At 34.8% G+C, this 25894-nt stretch overlaps 2 protein-coding genes and 1 long non-coding RNA gene across 8 annotated transcripts in view; 2 read left to right on the top strand and 1 right to left on the bottom strand.

Moving 5' to 3' along the window:
- The window catches only part of xrcc3 (X-ray repair complementing 3), a 45403-nt gene extending 42421 nt beyond the window's left edge, over window positions 1–2982 (top strand). Inside the window, exon 7 of the mRNA XM_043697520.2 lies at window positions 2849–2982. Within this exon, the coding sequence (XP_043553455.1) occupies window positions 2849–2924 (76 nt within the window). The 3' untranslated portion in view covers window positions 2925–2982. The remainder of the gene's footprint in view (window positions 1–2848) is intronic.
- The window catches only part of klc1a (kinesin light chain 1a), a 104204-nt gene that overhangs the window by 11188 nt on the left and 67122 nt on the right, over window positions 1–25894 (bottom strand). The window contains exons 12-15 of one of the 6 annotated variants that reach the window (XM_043697512.2): window positions 21465–21573; window positions 20793–20927; window positions 8062–8192; window positions 1824–1890 (exon numbers count right to left, since the gene is read on the bottom strand). In XM_043697512.2, coding sequence (XP_043553447.1) covers window positions 1824–1890; window positions 8062–8192; window positions 20793–20927; window positions 21465–21573 — 442 coding nt within the window. Of the gene's footprint in view, window positions 1–1823; window positions 1891–2847; window positions 5797–8061; window positions 8193–11553; window positions 12278–20765; window positions 20928–21464; window positions 21574–25894 lie in introns of those variants that run through there. The other 5 variants (XM_043697511.2, XM_043697514.2, XM_043697515.2 and 2 more) reach the window with 5 other exon arrangements.
- Window positions 9244–20843, top strand: LOC148149394 (uncharacterized). Its single transcript, XR_015757896.1, has 3 exons — window positions 9244–9352; window positions 10412–10884; window positions 20724–20843. It is a non-coding gene; the product is annotated as an uncharacterized LOC148149394 (long non-coding RNA).

The following is a 25894-nucleotide window of genomic DNA, read 5'->3' as shown; positions in this document are numbered from 1 at the left end:
AATCTTCTGTACAAGGGAAAAGTCTATAAGTCTCATTCTCATAATTACAGCCTTAAAACTTCGGTATCATTTCAAAAAAATTAGCTATATATCTTCAAAGTTCATCATTTTCCAGAGGTGTGGTGCGTACAGTTGTATGCATACTCTAAATGCAGAAATTACTATATAACTTAAATGTAATTTTCACGTTCTTGAGATAAAGACCAAGATCCCACTTGCATTTGTTCATTAATTTCTACTGAATTCTGCATTTGTACCTTTAAATCTTTGTTTCTCCACAGTTCCCAACTTTGAAACATTTGGAATATTTGCTAATTTTAGATGTAAAAATTTTACAGTGTCATCTGCCAGTTTTGCTCACATAAACTAACAATATCTTTTTGCGTCCTATTCCTGTGCCACTTAACTCAGTATCATCAATAAGCCTGGATGTTTGGAACTCCATTCCTTTATGAAGTAATTTATAAATGTAGAATAAAGCTGAGGCCCATGTATAGATCTCTGGGGACACCACTTAGAATGTTAAACAGTAGATATGCAGAATTGAGCATTGTGTTCTGACTAAAACTAACCATTGTATTTATTAATAGCATATTAATTCTGTTTAATTATAAGTATGTGGAGGACATTGTGATTTCACTTAAGCAGATATATCAAGAGACTGGGATAGTGGAATTAAAAGGTCATGCTTGTAATGTTTCCCTCTGCAAATACATGTTAGACGGAGTAAAATTTAGCTCCAGCACCAACTGACATTCTGGAATATAATACATCAATTAGATCCATTGCTCCAAATTGTTTTTTTCATTCTTAATAATGGAACTAGTTACAGATTTAAGATAATATACTTGACGTAGCACAGTCAAACACAAGTGGCACTAACAACACATCTTCGTTTCAGTGTTATCGAACAAGAAGTGCTGAATCTTTTTCAATAAAGACACGTGGGAAAATGCAATAGTTGTGTTAAGAATAAATTTGCATCTGTTTGAATCAATATCATTGAAATGCAATATTTAACCTTTAAAGCAGAAAGACAAAAAGTAGAGAATGTTAGGAATTATTTTGGAAATATTTAGGCCCACAATAGTACATGATTTTTTTATATAAAAACACAAAAGTTTAGAAGCTCATTTATGCATCTCCATACCTGATTCTTGTCAATGGGTTATAAAGAAAGAAAACCACAAAACTCCAGTTAGTAGCAAGTATTACTTTTTAAATAATCCACAGGTCATTTAGCAATTAGTTAATGTAAATATACACATGAAACATTTACTGAGGTTACTTCATAAATTATTAATTTCAATAAATGTTACATGATACAGAATGCTGAAGTCAAGTCAGATGTGTTGAAAGCATTCAATTCTCCAATACACTAGAGATGTGAAGGTTGAGCTAATTTTGATTTATAATGGAAATTTCTGAATTTGCTATAGTAGGAAATGTTAATAAAAGTCTATTGTTTATAGTGTACTTCATACTGACAGCAGCATTCCTTAGAATTGGTAACAGGTTGAGGCACAAAAATGAGGAAATTAGATAGAAGCAGCAGTGTCTTATCTGAAGCCAGCAGTAATTAAGTGTGACAAGCTAGGAAATTTTGAAGCAGTATTAGCTTGGCAGAAAAAGATTATTGCAAGATGACAATTGTGAAAAAGATAGCAAGAAATAGACATTTTCCAATGGTGTGCACGCATGCACGTAATTGGCATCAATAAAAATCATTTCAGTGAATAACAGAAATGTAAAACATGTCTGTCGAGATTCTTCAGCCCAGACACTGCCACTGATATTGACTAGCAAAAATGCATAGGGCTTACTTGAAAAGGATCTTCAGTAGCCTTGCCATTTGTGTTAAGTATATTCAAAGAGTTGGCACGCTTCATACTGCACCCATGTCAGTGACATGCAAGGATAAACCAATCAGAATTACTGCTCAATGACAAAGCATAACAGATTTTAAAGTACAGTAAAGTATTCTTTTCTTGCTGAACTCAAAACAGCTTTTCAGTCAATGTTGATGTTAAAGGCACCATACATTATTCTTGGAAGAAATCACTGACACCAGATTCTAGCATTGATGTTGAAATGATTTGAATCAGTTATTTTCATGATAGTTTAAACATGCTAGGGTCAATTCCTGTTTGAATTTTCAAAGTGAAATAAATTTTATTTGCGTCAATAATATGGCAGGCCTAATGAATCTTACATTCCATGGAATGTAATTTAAAATCTATACCATAATTCCCAAACTTTATTGTTTAAAGCATTAACCATATTTACTGAATAAAAAGTTCTTCCTAAAACTGTTCTATTTGCATGAATAGTTGCCATTTTCTCCAGAGAGAAATGTTGATTTCGATTATGCATATTAATTTAAGTTTTTATTTGTTCTTATAAAAGGTTTAAAAAAGGAAGGAGAAACAAAGTAAAAACAAGAGTCAAAAACTTACTGAGGCAGCACTGCATCAAAATCAAGCCTGACTGAAATGCTGGAAACCTTTACCCAAACTTAACTCTTTCAGACAAACAGTCAAAGATCAAACCACTGCAATTCTGATTGGCCTGTAAACTATGAGTCCAACAGACTTTCTCAGCACTATCACACTACTCCTTACAAGCAAACTATATAACCAGTCTTTGCTTTAGCATCACTTATGAAAATGTTTTATGCTGGAACTTGTTCAGGGCTTTACACACTTTAGAAATCCTTCCTTCTTTCCTTTAAATTTTCCAAGACAGCAATCGAGTCAGAGCCATAGACAGTTATTATTGTATGACTGAGAAGATTGGAAAGGTGCTTCAAACAAAACTAATGATTTATTTTCTATCATTGACCCAATAGATCAACTTGGATCTACTTGACATATTTGGCAGTGCAACTGAACTCCCACTCACCCAACTCAGGCAAGCCAGTTTGATTGACAGGCTACTCTGGAATTCAATCTTGTTTAAAATAAAACTGAACACACAAGAATTGTTACCAATGCATAATGCTTTCAGTGGGAACTGAACACAAATATGAACTCAAGTTGTGAAATACTTTCTGTTGCAATTAAGTTTAGGCCCACAACAGTAAATGTTAAAGATCTATGTACACGTATTTACATACAAATAAATTTTACAAACTAAACACTCAATTTCAAAAGATTATTTTCAACATCTGCATTTAGCAGTCAAATTCCAGCTTTGTTTTAAGATAAAAGCATCAGCTGTACAGAGTGTTTTGCAATGAATTCAACTTTAGTAGTACTGTAAATCCACTTGAAGCATAATGTTGAGAATGGTCACTTCCCTTTGTTTTTAGGTTTCCTTGGCCACCTATTGCCACATTGGTTTAGGTTCTTACTGGATAAGGAGCAGCAATAGCTCAGCTAGTATTTCAATTAAATGACTGAATCTCAACAGCAAATAGCCTCTGGGATGAGCAGTTAAGACCTCAGCAACCAATCAAAATGGTTCATTCAGTCCGCTTTCAATTACTTCAGGAAAACAAATATATAAAATGATGAAGGGATAAGGTTTAAGCAGATTTTTTGAATTAGAAACATTAGGGTAACAAGGTTAAATGTCAAGAAGATTTTTTTTCCCAAAGAATGACTGACTTTTAGAACAGGTTACCAACACTTACAATGGCTGTGTATTTCTTGCAAATGTTTCAAAGGACTATACAAAAGTAGATAATGATGCTAGATAATGTACCCATCTCCTAGAAATAGTTTCTGATTACATTTGAGTAGAAGGAAAATTTCTCAGAACTCTTTCCCCACAGAGCCTTCCTTCCTTTAGTCTGTTCTTTTAATTTGACCATCCTAGGAGATTGCATTGCTAATGCGTGGAGAATATCTAAGGTGTGGCCACATTGCTTAAATGAAAGGTGGACATATTTGATCAACATTCAGAACATTGAAGACTGGAAAATGGGAGCGGTGTGGATTTAGAGTAGTTTTTGTCAGTGCAGAACCAAAGGGCCTCTTCACATTGTATTGCACGACTAAGTTTTTTCAACTGGCCTCCCTGAATGAGAATTTTTTTTTAAATCCCCAATTTCAGCTCCCCAGCAAGATTGCTTTTTCAGAAAGAGACACTAATCAGCACACAGTGGGCAAAAACTGCATGAATAAAATCAAACTGACACTCAAAGGATTTCTAGTCATCTCCACTACTCTAATGAGGAAGCAGTCAACCTGCTGGCAACAGTTAGAAAACTTCATACATTCTTGTACCTGATAGGCTTCAGAACTAATAAGCATAGTAAACAGTTTAGTGATATTAGTTGCATCTCTAAACAGATCCCACAACAATAAGAATTTCAAAACTTTTCCCAGTAATTTAACATACAGAAGAGCAAATCAGAGAATTTTTGTATAACTTAGTACATCCATTTAATTAAAATATGATTCCCATTTGCTTTGATTTAGATAAAATTAAGACAGTCCAAGTTCCTAAAGGGAAAGGAAATTATTTAGTTTTCTTCATGGTTTCAACAATGCCAGTCATAAGGGATGAGCTTGGTTGTTTGGCTAATTATCTTAACCATTGCAGGATTAAGATTATTAAAAACCAGTCAAGAGGTTAAGCAATCACAGGAAAGAAACAGAACGTTCCAATTTCATTCTATTCTGGTCACTAGTTCAAAGTAATCTTATGAACTGAAAGTACAAGTGACAAATGTAAATAATGGCACGTGTGTGAATGTGAAAGTGGAATCATTATATTACATTCGAGTAATATTTTCTGCAACTGTTATCTCAGTGAGTATTCAACTAAGAAGAGGGACCATACTTTGACCTTTCAATCTCCATTATTAAGCGATATTCAAGTCAACAGCAAAAGTATGTATCACAGTCTTATATTTAGCAACACATTTATTAACTGGAATTATCTGTGATGTATATAATTAAAATTGTCATTAGCAGAGATGACAAGTAATGATTGAGACACTTGCCAGCACTCCTACATGACACCTTTTGAATAAATTATGCAACAGAACTCTCACTACCCATAAACTGCAGCAACCCCAGCATGGAAACAATTACTAGGTGAGAATAAATCAATAAGGGATGAGGAATGTCTAGGCAAGAACACAAAGGAGGAAAGGTGGGTGGTGATGCGGCATGAATTATAAAAAGCTCCAAATAAATTTGGCAATATGAGTAACAAAAGGCAATCATTATATGTATTGACCAATTCTGCTTGGTCACACAAAATACCTTCCTTGGTGACAAATAATTTCTAACGCTGCAGTCACACTACACTAAACTATGAACTTGTTCTTAGTGTGGCACTTCTCCACTTGCATGTGGCTCATTTCATTCACAATGAAGATGGTTTTAGGGTACTGTGGTTATCATAGTAATATAAACAGAACTTTTGGTTCTTCATTAACTGGTTGCTGAACATTTTTCAGCTAATACACAGGCAAACTTAACATATTCTGTTTACAAAACTAATTCTATAATTAGCAAGAGGTTCAACTAATAATTTAGCAAAAGATTTGCTAGTTTACAAAATGAATGTTAAGCTACCTTACCAAAAAAACAATGTAAGATTTCTTTTTAAACCAGAAATATAGATCACAAACGGCAAAAAACCGTGACAAACAAAATTGTTACCATTACAGAGTTAAAGATACCAGATTATTTTTCTGGGTCCAGTATGAGTTAAACATAGGGAAGAAGGCAGTCAGGTTAAATGTAGAATTGTTCAGTTCAGTACTGGGTATCCTTCTAGTTGTGCTCACTTCATTTTAAGGTTCTTTTCTGAAAGCCTCATAAGGTAGTTGAAGTTATTCTACAATAGAATGAAGTATTGTTGGAGGAATACCTGAGTAAATACTGATCTAAAATATAAAGAGAGCTTTTTTACAAAATCAAACACTTTTAAAAAATGGCAAGCAGTCAACTCATGAAAAAGACCAACAAAACAAAAAAAAATCAAACAGAAACCACGCAAAGTTAAAACAAAAGCAAGCACAACTGTAATTTAAAACATGTCCACTGTTTACAATTACAGTTGAATTGCCTTGTTGTATAGCTGCTAAACAAATTAGTCCAGAAGTGGGATTGCAGCAGTCAAGCCAATATTTGATTTCCATCTCAATTTAGTAAAATAAATCAAAGACCATATTATTAATAACTTACTGATAACCAAAAATTTTTTTTGTCAATACGTAGCATGCTAGCATGGAAGTCATAAAGTAGTAAACCACCATTCCCAGGCAGAACAGACCTTTGAATATCATTGAAACAGAAATGAAACACTGAATTGAAAATCCATAAGCTTATTCACAAAGGCTATTTAGCTATTTGACGGGAATTAAGGCAAGTTTCTCCATATAATGAAAAAAGCAGTTCAAAATTTTAATCTGACTTCAATTTTACATTTTTTGGCATACTTACTTTTCATTTTACACAACATCAGTACACTTGATAAAACATATTTAAAAGATAATGCTGTGATAACAAAATCTGATTCACAATAAAGAAGCCATGACATTTTTTTCCCCCCCAGTGGGGAAAAAAGGTACAATATGATCAAATTTATTATCCTGACTTTTGTACAAAGATACAAAAGTCAGGATAATATATTTGATCATATTGCATTTTTTTTTTAAGGTCTGCCTGTGTGGATGCCACTGAAGAAAAAGGATTGGACTCAGTCTTGAGACATTTCACTATTGTCTATCAATACACACTGCCTAAACTCATGCATGAACCTTAGACTACTGGATAAATCATCAGAGGGCTGCCAATATCCTTGACCTGCACTCCAGCTATTAATCACCATTTTCAGGAAATAGGAAGAGAAAACTTAGATGAGGAAGGCACTTTGATTATCCCAGAACTTGAACATACTGCCCTTGGTAATTCAGCAAATAGTTTTCAAATTTTCCAATTGTATGAACTGTGTTGAGAAGTAAAAACTTTCAGAAAGTGAAGTTTAAAAAATTATTACCACATTAATTACTTGCCACTATAAACACATTTGAAGTCAAATCTATTTGACCCATTTAGGGAATACAAAAAAAAATCAAATTTAGTGAACGTCATCAGTATTACTGCATTTTTGGAGTCTCCTTTGAGAAATGTTCAACAAAACATTCTTGTTCCTCAAACAATAGCATTACGTTTAACTTGGTCATTTTTTTAATGACTGCTTTTATTGGATAAATTTAACACCTCTTCATATTTTCAACAATATGATCTTAGCATTTGCCACTTAGTTCACATATCATCAAGTTAGTAAGAAACAAATTGAAAGAGATTCTTTTTACTCAGAAGCCTGAAGTTAGTACTGGTCATGCAAATTCAATTATTTTCCTCTCCTGTCTTTCATTAACACTAGTTCAAAATTCAACTAACTGTCTGAGTGCTGTGGTCAAGAAAGATGAATTTGCATTACATAGAATTTTATACAAACAGGTCACTCAATCCAAGAGGTCAGTTTCTACTGACACCTCACTCCATCCTACCTGATAAATTGGTTGGGTGATCCCAAACACTTATGATGCAGCAACTCTTAAGAAAATGTATACGTATACACGCCATGCTTATATGGGTTCTCTAAGTCCAACACCAATCTTATCATGCCTTGGCTTAACGGTAATGGCAGAGAAGAGGATAAGCCCATGGTCACAGATTACGAAGGGATACAATTCTGCTGCAACTGATATCATTTGAGACACTATTGACTAAGTTTTCAGCTGGAAGAATTGTTCCCAATCTTTCCCATTTAGCCTAGTAGTAATTTTATGCAACACAAGAAGTGTTTTCACTGTGAAGAGAAGGATTCATTTCCACAAAGACCACCATATTTCTTACTGAACAACACTAGCTGCAATTTTTAAAAACAATATTGTTGCCTGTAAGGTGCTTTGGGACAGTGAGGACATGAAAGGCATTAAGTAAGCACAGATCTTCATTTGTCTTACTAATAATGGAACTGCAACTGTCACATTTAGTGTAAGACTACTAAACTTTCAGAGCAACCTATACAATCAATATAGCTCTATGCCAATGTCAAAAAGAATAGCCAGTTTGCTAGATTAATAATTACCCAGAGTTCTTTGGCTCATTATCTCGTGGACTTCCACCTTTCAGCTTTCTCACTAATTTTTCACTACTGCGTCTAATGGAGGCTCGCAGTTTGCTGAAGGAGCCACTCCGCTTCAAAGATCCAGTTCCATCCTGTAACCCAAAATAATATGAATAAGTCAATTTGATCGGCAAAACATTTGCAATAACACTCAACGTAACTGAACAATGAACCATAATGAGAACAAGTTTTCTTTATTCAAGTTACTAAGAAGTTCCATATTCCTCTTTCAAATGAGATGGGAAGGAACCCACCCTACAACCAATTTACACACAATTTATTGCATGTACACCATATCTACTAGCTTCAAAATTCAACTATGAAGGTTTTTAAAATGACTACATCATACAAAATAATTTTCCAATTAAAAATCTATTCAAAGATCCCAATTATTGAATTAAGTCAAATATTCACAACACATATTTTGAATCTAATCAGTTCTGATCCGAAGACTGAAATCTATTCTTCTGTCCAGGAATACTGCTTTAGCCTGAGAAGTATTTACAAATTCTTTATTCTAAATCTGACCTACATAATGAATTGTATTATAACATATATAATTCCTATACTTTTCAACAGGGATAATCAATCATTGCAAATCAATAAGTTATAATGGTCAATATAATTTATATTGTTCATACATCTGTTACTCACATTAATTAGGCACCCAATATCATCTATTATTTAATACGTTTGATATTATGAATATAATATGTCTTAAAACTTAGTTTATTGCCTTTTAGATAAGCCATGAAAAATAATATTAATTTGTCTTGAATATTCCTAAAATTAAATTGTTAATCAATTAAAAATAAATTTAAAAAAAAACTTAATCTTGAATTCACGTTTGCTGTATTTTCTCAAACAAAGCAACTAAATTATCTTCCAAATGCAGTTCAATACTTGTATACCTCACATGGCACATTTAGTGGTTATCATTACATATTTCAAATTCTAGCTAAAATGAATTACTGAGCTCTCTGGCCAAAGTAGAACCTCAAGAAAAGTTAGAAATAAGTACTCCTGTATCCAGATGCACGGTCTGATTACTTTTCATGCTGTGTTTATTATATAGTTACACAACAATGTGCTCCTTTAAATTTGTTTCTTTTTCTCTTCCTCAACATATCTACTTTTGCTGTAGTTCCATATGCATCAAGATCTCTGATACTTCACCTGATTGGTCATTTATTAGGTGTCAATTCGGAAAAAACTAACGATGGACTACTTGCTTGTAGAACATCACCACTGAGTGAGTTCAAGCTGAATATTTTTCTGGAAGGGGTCACTGAATAACAATTTGATTCTTTTCACCTCCCTAGAACAGGGCATCAACGCTAAGTATAGCACTTCAAGTATGTCAAGTTTGAATTTATTTGACATGAACAAATAATCAAACCTTGATCAATAATTTGTATACATTAGTGTCAGTGGGTGCAAACTCTAAAGATCAAGAAATACATACTTGAGGTTGCCCTTCAACAATTAGTACTCTAATCTCTATGCAGCATTTTTTCTCTTCCACAGTTACCATAACTGGTTAACAGAAACTCCCTAGACTCCAAATTCAGGGTCTTTAAAGGAGAAGCTTGAGGTGCAGTTGTTGACTCCATGTCTGTACAAGATGGAATTTAGAAGGATGAGGGAGATCTCATTGAAACATACAGAAAACAGACAGGTCTGGATAAACTGGACATGAAGATAACATTTCCACTAGTAGGAGAGACTAGGACCTGACAGCGCAGCCTCTGAGTGAAGGGATGACCTTCTAAAACTGAGATGAAGAAGAACTCAGCCAGAGAATGGAGAATCTCTGGTACTCACTGCTGCAGAACAATGTGGAGGCTAAGGCAGAGTGTCTTTCAGACAGAGATAGATAGGTTTTTGATTAGTGAGGGGATCAAGGGTTACAGGGAGAAAGCAAGAGAATGGGGTTGAGAAATAGGTCAGTCACGATTGAGTGGCAGAGCAGACTCAAATGGGCCAAATGGCTCAATTCTGCTCCTATATCTTATAGTCTAAGCAGAATGCAAATCTATTCTAAGATTTTCTATAATGTTTTCAAGATATGAAATATTATCAATGATTACAATGTGACATTTATCAATGCATCATTACTTGGAAGAAAAGTTTATTATGGTTTTATCCATCTCTTATTTGAATGTGAAATACATTGAGTGCCATGCACTTTTGTCATTTACTAATTACAAAGTATAAAAGCTTCAGAGAAAGTTAAGAGATGTACAAGGACAATAAATCCTGAACTGAGAAGTCAGAACTATCTGAACATGCTGGGTCTCTTCTTCCCTAGAAAGAGAACATTTAAAGGTAATCATGGACGGATTCGATAATGTAGATGTAGAGGAGATGTTACTACTTGTGAAACCAGTACAAAACTATGGATTACAGGTACAAAGTAGTCACTAATAAAGCCAATAAAGAAATTACGAAAAATGTAGTTACTCAACTTGAAATGTGAAACTAATCAGTGCAATAAGTAAAAACAAAGTTTTTGGATAAACTCAGCAGGTCTGGCAGCATCTGTGGATAAAGAATCAAAATTAACGCCAAGTCCAATAGGATTCACTCAAAACTAATTGTGCCACAGCTGCTTGGTTTCTCCAGGTCCTTCTGCTTTTGTTTCAGATCTACAGTATCCGCAATACTTTTGTTTTTATTATATCGAGTAATTGTGCTGAATATCGCTGCCACATTGAAGGGTATGCTGGAAAAGTACAAGAAGGAAAGCAGAATAAAGAACAGAATAGAGGACATATTGATAAGGTGAGATGAACTAGTGGCCTATTTCTATGCTATAGATGCTACTTAATATGTGCTAATACTGCTTTTAAAGAAGGTCTATTAGTTTTTCAGGAGGGAGAAAAGACCAAACTTACCTTCTTAGAAATCATTTGTTAATTATGCAACATCAAATTAAAATTATCTTGAAGTTTTATCCTTTCAATTATTTCCTCTCCTTTCAAAAGGTATTACAAAAAAATTAAACTATGGATAAAATTGTTGTTCATGTCAAAAAGGGAGTGCTTCTATAACCCATAAAAATCTTAGTAACATAAGAAAATAGAATCTTTCAGCTGTGTTTAAATGCATTAAAACCTTCACCAATCTGATTAAACTTCATTGTATTATAAAACCCAATACATTTATTTCTCTTCAGTTATGAAATACAGGTAGAAAAAAACCCTGACAATTTTCCTACCTATTATTCAGTGAAAACTTGACGAAAAATAAAGCGCAAGTCTGCTTCGTCAAAAATGATTAAGATTGATTAACAGTTATACGCAAGTTAGGCCGTCCTATGTTGTAGGGTAGAAAAATAACTTTATAAATGTGACAGCACAATTTTTATGTTCTATTTAGAAAATCCTGGAGTTCTAGAATGCTATATGCAGGGTAGACTGAAGAAGTAAGCAGACCAGAGGCAAAGACAAATTAGTGAGACATTGAACTAGTTTATTAAGAGCTAGAAAAAAAAGACAATCACACATACCACTAGACACTCGAGAAATCAGCAGAGATCAGTTTACTAATGCACCAATTTAAACATGAATTTCACCCAGAATAAAAACATTTTAACAACATTCTTAATAGGCACTAAGTTAATGAATTGAGGACAAATAACATGCCTCCTATTTTAAATAAGAGATTCTGGCTGTATATCATGCCATACTATTTAATCAATATTTTTCTTCATTTGAGAGTAACCATTACTGGTCTTTTTTGTAGGACAAAGCATTAGAAATCTACCTTGCAATTACATAACAGAGATGCCAAGCCATAAAATGCTCAAATGGCGCTCACATATGCCTGAATTTACAAACATGACTAATAAAATTAGAACAGCTTAGTTTTAAGTATATGTTTTGATTTTAAAGTATGGGTTTCATATGAATTATAATCTGCTGGCAGTTCTATTAATGCAAAAATCAGTCAATTGTGGAAAGGAATACACAGTTTTAAACAGATATGTCAAGGCTACAGGTATACAATAAACTACAAGAATATCGCAGAATTACAACAGCCTTGAAACAGTTCTCAATAAACAAAATATAGTGTAGACAAAGTTACAGATTGCAATAATGCACAGAAGTTAAGCCTCAAGATGGTGCATGCCCTTCATGCCGGGAAATATTAGTATCACAAAGAGCACCTATGCCTGGCAGACAAAAAAAAGAAGAAGCAAGTCAAACTGTTGCAAAAGCTTCAACAGTTTCAATTGTTTGAGGAAATTACACAAACAGTATTTCTAGGTCAAATGAAGATCACACATGCTGCTCATCATTTATTATTCCAACACATGATTAAATCTGTGAATAACTAAACTCATCTGTTGGATGTACCAGCACTATTATGCCGCCCTTAAAAGTGGAGAAGAGAACCAGTGCCAAAAGCTAGCAGGAAGGGGTTTAGACAAAAGCAAGCATAGATAGCAACTGGAGAGAAAAGAAAGAGAGAACGTAGGGAAATAATACAGGAAAACACGCACTTGTATGGTACTTTTCTGCTTTGACACAGAGCATTGCAGTTAATTTATTCCTGAAGTGTAGTCACTGTTGTAAAGTAGAAAATGCAGCAACATACCTCAAACAGTAATGTGATAATAACCAGATATTCTATTTTAGTGATGTTCATTTAAAAATAAATACTGGTGAGGGCATTAACCAAAACCTTTCTGCTGTGCTGAGAAATAGTACCAAAATAATGCTGTGAAACATTTTACATCCATAACAGGAAGGCCAAAAGATTCATTTTCAGTGTGAACTATCTTAGTTATCAGGATAGCAAAAGAACTAGCACTCTACACAGACTCAAGTGATTTGATCAAAGTTTATCAGGTAATGAAAGGAATAGATTACCTTTCTGCAGCTTCTGTGATAAGGGAGTATCAAGATATGCATGGCCAGATTGATATTGAATGTTAAGGCTTGATTAGTGTCATATAGAATATTGGCCCTTTGGAACCAGCTGCCCGCTCATGAAAAGTCAAGTTGCTGAAGTCCTTTGGGCAAAGATTGGATCAGTTTCTGGTTGAGGCATGGATTACCTAAAAATTGTATGTTTGTATAGCAATAATTTAGGCCAAAGTGGTCACCTGAACTATATGATCATCTAAAAGAACTGGAAAAAAGATTTTCATTCTTTCCCCTAATTGGTCTGCATTTTCCATGAGACAGTGTCTCTCAGATAGATTGGGAGTAATGTATGAGGTAGTGCAATTGCCAGGAACAGGGTGGATGGATTAATGGAGTTTTCCTGTCTATGCTCAAGGTTGGGTGTGCAGAAATGTTGGGGGGGGATATTGGGAAAGGAGGGAGAAGGGGAAGAGTTTTCTTTTGGGGGGCGGGGGGAGAACAGGAGGAAGGAGGGAAGAGAAGAGGAGGAAAGGGATGGAAGAGGCAGAGGAAAGACAGCTGTCGCAGTTGTTGACTTAAAAATTATTGCATACACACTGTTATACATATATAAATATACTCTGATATGTGGATGTATTTGTGTGGAGATTAGAACAGAATGGTCAGAAGCAGTGAAGCAATCACGCTTGTTGCTGATCTCAAGAACAATTTGAAGTCGGCAAGTGGTCCCTGGAGTCCACCCAATCAATAAACTCAAAGCTGATCTCAGCTCCACATTCCATTTTGCTCCCATATTCTTTGCTGATCAAAACTCTAACTAATCAAGTCTTAAATATATTCAAAGTCCTCAGAAAAAAAATCCTTATTCATTCTTAAATTAGATTAGATTCCCTACAGTGCGGAAACAGGCCCTTTGACCCAACAAGTCCACACCGACCCAGACACATTTCCCTCTGACTAATGCACCTAACACTATGGGTAATTTAGCATGACCAATTCACCTGACCTGCACATCTTTGGACTGTGGGAGGAAACCGGAGCATCCGGAGGAAACCCACGCAGACACGGGAAGAAAGTGCAAACTCCACACAAACAGTATCCCGAGTCTGGAATCTAACCTGGGACCCTGTTTCTGTGAGGCAGCAGTGCGAACCACTGAGCTACCGTACCACCTATTTTTCAGACCATGTCCACATAATCCAAACACCCCTGCAAGAGGTAACATTCTCTCAGGAAAATTCCATCAAGACCACTAGGGATCTTGTATTTAACAAGATCACTTCTCATTCTTCTAAACTTCAATGGTTAAGGTCCAATCTGCTCAACCTTTCTTCATAAGCTAATCATTTCATCCCAGGAATCAGTTGAGTGATCAAATTATCTGGACTGTTTGTAATCCAATTATATTCTTTAATCAAAAGAAACCAAAAACTGAATACAATACAGTCTAGCCAAGGCCCTGCACTGTTGTAGTAATACTTCCGTCCTCCTATTCCACAAGCAATAATTAACAACACGTCTGCTTTTCTAATCCCTTGCTGCACCTCATACAAGCTTTTTGTGATGATTACACCAAGACACCCATTCCCTTTGTATTAATAATATCTGCAGTCTTTCTCCATTGAAATTATATCCTGCTTTTCTATAGTTCCAGCCAAAAAGGATAATTTCTACATTATACACCATCTATTTTTACTTTGTCCTTTCACTTAATCTATCTGTATCCCTCTGCAGATTTGACAATCTACTTTCCTACTTATTTGCAACATCAGAAAATTTTGTTACATACATTTAATCCTTTCATCAAAATCAATTATATGGCTTGTAAAATATTGAAATCACAGCACTGATCACTATGAGACTTCACTAGTAACATCAAAGAAAGCCTCAGAGATCACATACTCTATGGTGGGAGTTTTAAGGCTGTTGATGTAAAGCTAATTGCAGTACAGTTTAAAAGGAGATTCCCAGCACAGACTTGCTCATGTTATCAAGCTGTCAATAACTTTAAAATTTTCCACAGCGAATTAGGAATGAAAAGAACCAAAACCAAATCATGTTGAAAACATTTTATATGGATTAAAATTAAGATTAGCAGATGATTGGAGGGATGATGCTGAAATACTAACAAGCATGGTTTTCAAAGCTTTCAATTTAAAATTAGAGCATTTCACAAATGATTATTTTTAATCCAGTCTTGTTCTTCAGCAATATGATTATTAATCAATATATCACTTAAAACAAAAGTTACACCTGACTGGTCAAGGTGCAACTTTGTTTAGTTTCTAACAGCAATTAGAGCAGAAAAGGAAAAGTTCTTGCCATATCAATTGATTTCACAGATTGCTGGTTCTAATAAGGGGTGGGATTTAAGTGGATGCGAATCCCATTGCAGAATTCCTAAAATTTCCATCATTTTGTTGAAAATGTAATATTGTTAATTAGTACTCTATGTGTTCTCCCTTTCAAGACAATTTTCTAATCACCACCATGTTATGTGGGAGTATCTGACTTGAATTTTTACAAGTACATAAACTGGGAGGAAGAACCCATGCAATTCCTATTAAAGGTCTCAAATACAGAAATAAACCTTGGTAAAAGACAATCTTCTAATCCCAAGGTCAAAGAATAATTAAAGAATTAATTAAAAGAATGCCTCAAAAGAAAATCAATAAAAAACTAGACGGCTAAGAAAAGGAAACCTTAAATTAGTTCCAAGTCAATGATGTGCTTCAAAAAGAAACTACATTTAATGCTGTTTAAAAGTATTCAAAATTGTAAGATTTAGCTACCATCACAGAAAAGCTTTTGTTTGTTAGTATATTAAACCACCAAGTTATTTGGTAAAAAATTATGTTAGCACATCTATAATTCAAATATTTAATGCAGTAATTGCGTACAATATTTAAAGCACATTATTAAACAACTCTTCAACAATGGAATCAGAGTTGATAATAAAAACTGATAGCATGAAAGCCAATATCCTTTCAGTGTTTTTAATATTCTAATTTAGTGAAACTTAAGGCTATTTACTCAGTAATCGGGCTGTGTGGATTTTCAGAATATTATTTAATGGTTACTGTACAAAAGGCAGGCATTCGGTACACTGTGTGCCTGCCGACACTGAAAGAACAACCCATGGAGTTCCACTTGCCCATTAACTAAATCATCACTTCTTTTTTTCCCTTCAAATAAGTATTCAATATCCTTTCGAGAGTAACAATTAATTTTGCTTCCACCACTTTTTCAGGGAGTGGATTCCAAATTCAAACCACCAAGCAGACAAAAATCAAAATTCAAGTCACATTTTTGGCATTCAATCACCTCAACTTGATGTCCTCTAGTTCTTGCGCCTTCAGCAAAACTGGCAAGTTGCTTCCCATCTATCCTGCCCAGACTCCTTAAGATTTGAACACTTCTAACAAATCTCCTCTGAATTCTTTTTTAAGGAGTTACATGGATAGACCAGAGAAGCTGAGTCTCATCCCTGGCAATATTTGTTTTGCTTTTCGCCCATGCCTGTATGTTAGGAACACTAAAGCAGGTGTCAGCCCATTCAGCCTGCTCTTCCATTTAACATAAATATTACATAGAAATTGGAAAATAGGAGGGAGGAAAAGGCCATTTGGCCCTTCCAGCCTCCTCCACCATTCAATACAATCATGACCAACATCCAACTTGGTATCCTGTTCCCTGTTTCTCCCCATACCTTTTGATGCCTTAGCCCCAAGAACTATTTAATCTCTTTCTGAAAATTCTCAACAATTTGGCCTCACCACTTTGTCACAGAGAATTTCATAACCAATAGGATCATGGCTGATCATCCACTTTAATGCTCATCTCTCTGATATTATCTCCTTACCCCTTTAATTCATTTGTATTTAAAAATATGTGAATCTCTGCTTTAAACATACTCAGTGATCATGCTTCTGTTGCCCTGTAGGGTAAAGAATTTCAAAAGATCAAAATTCTACCCAGCTTCGTTCAAAATGCCTTCCTTATATTTTAAAGTTACCTTCCCTGGTTCTATCCTTTACTAACCAGTGGAAATATCTTATTGTATCTGCCCTGTCTAACCCTTTAAATATTTAAGTTTCAACAAGATCACCTTTCATTCTTTGAAACTCTACAAAATACAGACCCAGTTTTCCCACACTCTCTTCAGAGGACAGAACTGTCATCTGGGAACAAATCTGGTAAACCTTTATTGCCCTTCCTTGGGGTAACAATATCCTTCCTAAGGTAAGGGGACAAAAACTACACACAGCACTCTACAATGATCTAACCAAGGTTCTGTACAACTGAAGCATGACTTCACTACTCTGGTACTTGAACACTCTTGCAATAAAGACTAACATACCATTAGCCATCTTAACTGTCTGCACATTAGTCTTCAGTGACTTATTGACATAAACATACATAGCCCCTTGAACATCCACACATTTCTTACCACCAACGAAATGGTCACCTCATCTGTTCTCCTTATCAAAGCACATAACCTTATATTTTTATTCTGAGAAGTAACAAATATTTGTCCTAAATGCTTTTCTCCAATGTATTCATTGCAGAAAAAGTTTATTTATTCTTTAGGTGCATGTGTGTGTGCTCCTGCATGTATCTAGAAGGTGAATACTTATACTTTGACATTTCAAACTGTGTTAATCAATTTTGCAGCTTTGTCAAATAAGTGTTGTTTTCATAATGGATCAATAATTTTGTTACTTATTAAAAGAAATCTGGTTGATGGATCTTTTTTATTTTAAATCTAATACTGTATAAAGTGTATAAGTGACCACATTGGCGAAGTGTGGTCAGTGGAGCAGTGGGAAGAGAGAGAGTGCACACTCATCCAACCTTGGTCGTACCAGTTTCGGCACCGCAACATCAAATTATCTCTACAAAAATTAGTACTGACCAACATAATTTTGATTTAATAAGCACTGAAGTTCATAGTTGAGCAATTGAGGTATGAAGGGAAGTATACATGTGAGAACAAGAGTGAGGCAGAGCAGATGATCTTCTTAAATCTTGTAAGCACTATCTGTGAAGGGGCAGTCAACTTAAAACACCGGGATTTTATTTTAATACCACTGTATAGAAATAACTTTTCCATAGCAAAACATTGTAAATCTTTCTTACTGTTTTCTCAAATCTTGCCTAAATAATTTAAGATTTTTCATTCATCTTTATCCTAAATTATCAATTTACTTTCATCAATTACATATGTTGCATGTTGACAGGTTGTCATTTTTCTCTACATGTTGTGAAGAATGTCAGCCCAAACCAATATTAAATGAGCAAATAAAATTTGAATTATCCTGTAAATCACAAATTCAAAGTATATGCAAATGATCAGAATAAAACTTTAAAAATGCACAAATTAAATTTGAATATGTTCATTCTTTAAAAGGAACACATGACTGTATAAGTAACTTTTGATAACTTTGCCAATTTTTCTGGATAAGCTTTTAAAGAAAATAGCAAAACAGCAACCAAAATAAAACTGTGTAATTCAGACACTGGCATAGTTACATGTAAGCCTGGATATAGACTCTTCTGGCATTTAAATCCGAAGTGAAACCAAAAGTGAAAACAAATGTCTGGAGACAGATGAAAATGAATTAAACCTTGAGACGTTATGAACAGCATTAGTCAATTAGATAATTTTATACTTGGTGGATTAAAACAATCTTATGCTAATTTTTTTGACAGCCAATATGTTAGTGAATAAATGACCCAGAAATAGTGTTAGCAATTATGTTTTCTTTAAAATACAAAAGCGTGCACGCAAAATATTATTTACAGACCTTTTATGTTAATACAAAGATTAGACCAAGGATATATTTGAACAAGTGAGTGCACAGAACACAAGAGAAATATAAAGAGCTGTACAGTACACAGTACCAACATAAACTACATAATATATAAAAGATAAACCTCTAGTTCCTGGATATCTTCATGGAATTGAAAAGAAGACAGACTGATTAGCCAAAACACATTTCTAACTGGTTCTTACAAAACTAAGTTTCTTGGAAACAGCATTATTCCGATCATCACAGGTTCAGATACAACCACCTATCAAAAGTATTTGCAAATGCAAGACCTGATAATGAAACTGGCTGATTAAAATCCTTCCCAATTTCTGCACAGTAAACTCAATGATATTTTCAAGTGTATTTGCCACATATAGTTCCCCCCCCCCCAAAAAAAATTGTGCATGTGAATTTTGTCATGCAAGGAATATTTTAGGTTGTAACTGGCAACAATAAGTGGGATGCTCAAATTTTATGAAATAGCAAGTAACATGACGAAACATGTTTCAAATGGGAAATAAACAGAAATCCTAGCTACCAGAATTTTCATGATGCACACCACCTCTTTGGCATTTCAATTTGATATTCCTCGAAAATATGTAATCCTATTCAAAGATAATTCATTTCTCAATCATAAGTTCACATGAGCAGAAAAATCAAAACAGCATTTATACATACAGTAGTAATAAAGACAGCTTATAAACATAATACTTTGAACTTTAGAAGTTTTTCAATGCTCACAAACAAAAAATTAAGTTTTCATGGTAGGAATTTTAAGCATTAAATCATTTGATAACATTTAGAATTTTGTGGCATTTTTACATTATTACTGTACAAGCATAGGAGTGCCTACAGCAACAATGCATTGTCAAAACAAATTGGATAATCAGATGATATTCTGTCATGTACATCTCAATTTTAAGGGAACAAAAACTTTCAAAGGCATTTTTCTCTCCATTTCTTAAACACATTTGTTCCCCAGCCAAGAGGGTGACCAACCATGACAACACTAGTGCCTTGCAAATATTTGTTCGTTCTTTCTTCCTTCCTTGTTCTTAAGATTCTGTACCTAGGTATTTGTACCTCAGCTATTACTGCCATGCAAGACAATATGCACTTTTCACTGTACTCCTGTACTTTTATACTTGAGTACACGTGACAATAAAATCAAATCAAAGCTGCTCTGTACTTGGCTAATAAGACTTGAGAACTTAGTTATGATGGCTTCTCCAATGTAATCTGCATGCTATAGGATCAAAGATGATATCTCAGGACTCTCAACTTAGATAAGTGCATAGTAATTCATAATTCAGTTAATCTATTCTACCTTTTGCATTTGTAAACCAAAATATAAAGAGTAGATCAAAACTGAATTTGAAAATTAATGAAATCCTCATTCCAATTTCTTTTACAATTTCCTGTAACAGAAAAGATCTGAAAATTGCTGTCTTAGTGCATAAATGAAAAGTAATTTAAATTGATTAATATTGATTACAATATGCAAATCTTAATAAAATTGATTTTACAGAGACCTTTAACATGAAAGTTCTGATGCTAAAGGTCACCGAAGTTCAACTCCAATGATTTAATCAAATAAACTTCAAGTGAAATCCATATTCTAACATTTCATTTCCTCAATTTGCGTGTGTGTAGTTCTTGGTGTTATGCAAAGATTGCTAGGAATGAAATAAATTGCAATCGTAACAGTTTATTTACAGATAATAGATTAACTTTAATCTGAAAATGTCACTTTGAAGTGGCAACCCTGTTCTTTGTTCAATTGTTCCTATATCTTTATCCTGCATTAGTCAATCATGAAATGATTTCTAAACATTAATATTTCAATTTAACTACTAAAATCTAATGGTGTATTTCTAAACATTAATATTTCAATTTAACTACTAAAATCTAATGGTGTAACTTTTGTTTTACTAAGGTACTAGAAACTGCAGATCTGTGGACTGTGTACTGTACTTACCCCATTCCATTCTACGCCCATACTCACTTCTTCGCCTCCATCAGGACCACTCTCATATTTTACCACATCTACATTTAGACTTTCACGGCTTCTTCTTTTCTCTATGCTCTCAGGATCATTAAGTACTTCAGCTACTCTTTGTTTATGAATATTATCAAGACCCTGTGAACCAACGGTATTCATTTTATTTGAATTGTTTCCATAATTCAAATATGCAAACACATACTACTGAAATAAAAATATAAACTGTATTCAAGGATGCTAGAAATGATTCCAGAGTGTGTTTACTTGGAAATATAACATTGTTTTCTTTACTGGAGAAAACAATCTTAAGAATAGATGGAACTTAAGTGCAATGAGAATTCAAACAATTTTCTTCTTCTTAAAGGTGTATAGTAATAAAGAATAATTAGATACATTTATTCGGACCTGAAGCTATTATGCATACAATGCCCTGTCTCGATATTTACAAAGGGTAAAATCTAGACCCCCCTATTTACAAAGGGTGTTGATCCTTAATGTCAGCTTAATATTGACATGTTCAAATTATTTAATATTTAGCTTTATGGTTTTTGTCAGTACAAGACATACAACAGCGTGGTACAAAAACCTCAACTCCTTCACTACCATCCCCCCACCAAACTAATTCTGCCATAATGTAATAAACATGTAAAACATTGGTCAATTCTTCAAGCTTACTTGTTTACGAGATCTCAGAGCTGCTTCTTCCAGTGTTTCAGCTGCTTCAAACTTGCCCTGACGTCTATAAAGTGCCCCAAGGTTCTTCAATGTTGTTGTTACTGTTGGACTATTTGAAGAGGTTAAAGTAAAAAAAAAATCAACATTTTAGAACTAAAATAATCACACATGGAATGTAAAGTATTTTGAGGCATTTTGCCCTTTAAATTGATTTGATACCCACAAAATCAGTGCTTTGCATTTCAATACAAACTGTTGGAAAATTTAACTTCCAATCTCAGACTCAGAAACAGATGCACTTACCCAGCCCAATTCCATTCTAATCTATCAAATGTAGTCAAAGAATAACTCCTAATTGTTTCTCTTCCATTACCTCTCAGGGACTTTTCTTGGCATCCTTTTTTTCTCACCTACAAGCTTATAGTCATAGAGTCAGAGATGTACAGCATGGAAACAGACCCTTCAGTCCAACCCATCCATGCCGACCAGATATCCCAATCCAATCTAGTCCCACCTGCCAGCACCTGGCCCATATCCCTTCAAACCCTTCCTATTCATATACCCATCCAAATGCCTCTTAAATGTTGCAATTGTACCAGCCTCCACCACATCCTCTGGCAGCTCATTCCATACACGTACCACCCTCTGCGTGAAAAAGTTGCCCCTTAGGTCTCTTTTATATCTTTCCCCTCTCACCCTAAACCTATGCCCTCTAGTTCTGGACTCCCCGATCCCAGGGAAAAGACTTTGTCTTTTTATCCTATCCATGCCCCTCATAATTTTGTAAACCTCTATAAGGTCACCCCTCAGCCTCTGACGCTCCAGGTACCTCAGCAATATCATCCAAAACCACATATACTAACACTACCAGCTCTAACTCACCACAACCATTCCATTGTCTCTAATTTGTTACATTATTTCCTTGACATTTATTACTGAATGAGCAGGAATTTCCTACAATGAAATATTGTGAAAATTGAAGAAACATCCTCAGTCTTCAGGGTTGAAGACAGGGCTTTGAATTATCAGGGTGGGGAGGGAATGGGGAGACAAAGAAGAGGCTAGGGAAGGGTTCAATTTAAGGAAAGTTTTAAAAAATCAGAAAGAGAGATGGGGTGTAGAGTAGAGCAGTATATTACAGAACTTACCTGGAATGAGCTATTTTATTTACAGTAATGTAAACTAAGGTAGCATTAATAAGAGAACTTGTCATTAAAAAACCTCTAGAGGGTAGCAATCGCAACATGATTGAATTTCAAATTCAGTTTGATAAAGAAAACTTGAGTTTCAAACCAGCATCCTCAATTTAAATAAAGGCAATTTCAAAGGTATGAAGAGAGAGTCGATTCAAGATCAATAGATAAGCAGGGGCAGACATTTAAGCAGATATTTCATAATGTTCAGAAAGAATCTTTTCTGATCAAAAAGAGCTCAACAAGAAGGATTGACCACATGTGGGTAATGAAGGCAGTCAAGGAGAGTATCCAATCAAAAAACTAACCTTCACAGTAGAGTATCCAATCAAAAACTAATCGTCACTATAAACATCAAAGTTAGCAAGTAAGCATGATGATAATAGGAGGAAAAATCTTATGACAGTCACCATCACAAGGGACAAGGTATTGAACTGACTAATGGAATTGAACACAGACAAGTCAACAGGACCTGATGGCCTGCATCTAAGTGTTTTAAAGGATGTGGCCATAGAGGTAGTGGAAACATCAGTCAAAATATTCCAGAACTCACTGGATTCCAGGAGGATTTCAGCAGATTAGAAAACTGCTGATATGATACCCATATTTAAGGAGGAAGGAAGATAGAAATCAGGAAACTACAGGCTACTTAGCCTTACATGCGTTGGGTGATATTAGAGATTATTATTTAGGAAGAAATAACAGGGGATTTACTCAGCATGATTCTGTGAAAGGGAAATTATGTTTGAAAAATTTTTGTAGAATTCTTCAATGATACAAGAAGCAGAGTTGATAAAGGGGAACTGGTAAACATTGCATATTTGGATTTCTAGAAGGCATTCAATAAGATGCCGCATAAGAAGGTCCAAGATAGGAGTTCACGGTTTTGGGATAATACATTAGCATAGATTGCAGATTGGTTAACAAACCGAAGATATGGAGTCAGGATTAATGGTAATTTTTCCGGTTGTAGAATAGAATCAGAATTCCTAGTGCAGAAAGAGGCCATTTAGTCCATCAAGTCTGCACTGACACTCCAAAGAGTATCCCATTCAAATTCAGCTTTCCACCCTATCCCCACATTTACCATGCCTAATCTACTTACCTAGACACATACCTAGACACTACAGGACAGTTTTACATGGCTAAACCACCTAACCTCCACATCCACAATTAGTGGTGTCTGCAAGGATTAGTCCAAGCAATTAATTGAGGCTCTACCTATATTAAATGACTTGGAGGAGGTGGCAGAGTGCAGTGTATCCAAATTTGCTGACAATGTGAAAATAAATGGGAGACCAATTGGTGAGAAGGATAGAAGAAATTTTCAAGGATATATAGATAGATTGAGTGACTGGGCAAAAACTTCACAGATGGAGTTTAATGAAAGTGAGAGGTCATGCACAATGGTAGGAAGAATCAAAAGGTAAACTATTATTTAAATGGAAAGACTTTTAAAACAGGAAGAGGAGAGATCTGGATGCTCTTCTGCATGAAACATTAGAAGTTACAATGCAGGCCCAGTAAATAACTAAGATGATGGATGGAATTGTTGTTCAGAGTTGGATTCTAAAAACAGCACAGGGTGTTGGTCATGGTAGTTTTATAGTGTACAACATTGGTCCCAAAACTTAAGAAAAGATATTGTAGCATTGCATGCAGTTCAAAAGAGAATCATTAGGTGATTTCTGAAATGAATTGGGTGATTGATCAAGAACAGCTAAACAAACTATGCTTTCATTCATTAGACTCAGTCATAGAACTGTACAGCATGGAAACAGACGTTTTGGTCCAACTTGTCCATGCCAACTAGATATTCTCAATTAAACTTGTGTGAGGGGTGATCTTATTGAAGCAGAGAAGATTCTGAGGGTGCTTGACAGGATAACTGTTTAGACTCTGTTTCCATAATGGGGCAATCTCAAATTAGGGGGGGACAGTTGCAGAATAAAAGGGTATTCAGTTAAAACTGAGATGAGAATAAATTTTCAGAGGGTTATGAATGTCTGGAATTCTCTACCATAGAGATGTGGTAGCTAGATAACTGAATGTACTTCAAGAGGTGGTACACAGGTGGTATAGCGCCACAAGGAGTTGGCCTGAATGAGGAGTTGAAGCCAATGATGATCAGATATGCAGGTTTGAGGGGTTTAATTATCTACTCCTGCTACTTTTTTACATTCTTGTGATGTAGAAAGCATATAACTATACAAAAATGACTAGCAAGTCAGATGATGGGTCAGAATATAAAGAGCAGAGAGTGATCAAAACATTAATGAGGACAAACTGAGGAAAAGCCAGCTAGGAATGTAAAAACAGATAAAAAGAGCTTCTACAGATATGTAAAACAAAGTGTTGGTCCTCTCGACAGTGAGAGCAGTGACTTAATAGTAGGTAAAAAGAAAACAACAGAAGAAATGACCAAATATTTTGCTTCTTTTTTCACTATGCAGAATACAAAGAAGCATTCTAGTAATAGATGTAAAACAGGAGATGAAACAGAGCAAAATTACAATCACAAGAGAAGTGATAGGAAGCAAAGTGATAGAACTGCGGGCTGATAAAGCTTCAGGTCCTGAAGGATTTCTAGCCAAACTCTTGTAAGTAGATGCTAATAAGGTCGTAGAGGCATTAGTGAATTTTGGAAAATTAACACCAAATTCAGGAAAGGTTTCAACAGACTAGCAAGTAGCAAATATAACCGTTCTATTCAAGGATGGGAGACAGCAAACTTTATTACAGATGTCAAACTAACTGGTGTGAAGAAGGTGGCAGAATCAGAGATTCTAGCTGCGCATTTATAAAATCTCAAGGTAATCCAGGAGAAGCGGCATGGTTTTTTCAAAGAGAAAGCATGTTTAACCAATTAACTTGAATTCTTTGAAGGAGTAACTTGTTCCATGGATAAAGTGGAGCCAGATGTACTATGCTTGGATGTCCAGAAGGCATATGATATTGCAGAAAATAAAACGTATTAGCATGGATAGAAATTTAGCTGGTGGAAAACAAAAAACTTGCTGACGACAGGAAGTATGCTGCAAAAACATGAGGAAGTTTGCTGAGGGTTGCATTTCTTTGGAACATTACCCCCACAGCTCACTGTGGCAAAGGGTCCTTGTGCATATTTAAGGCTGGGATAGATAAATCCTTGATCAATAGGGAATCAAGGGTTATAAGAAAAAAAAAGGAAGTGGACATGAAGAATATCAGATCAGCCATAATCCTTTTAAATGGCAG

This window comes from Chiloscyllium plagiosum, unplaced genomic scaffold (assembly GCF_037043375.1).
Source record: "Chiloscyllium plagiosum isolate Xiang-an unplaced genomic scaffold, Cpla_swu_hap1 HiC_scaffold_8, whole genome shotgun sequence".
In the NCBI taxonomy this organism is placed as follows: Eukaryota; Metazoa; Chordata; class Chondrichthyes; order Orectolobiformes; family Hemiscylliidae; genus Chiloscyllium; species Chiloscyllium plagiosum.
This window is presented reverse-complemented; position numbering and strand designations above follow the sequence as displayed.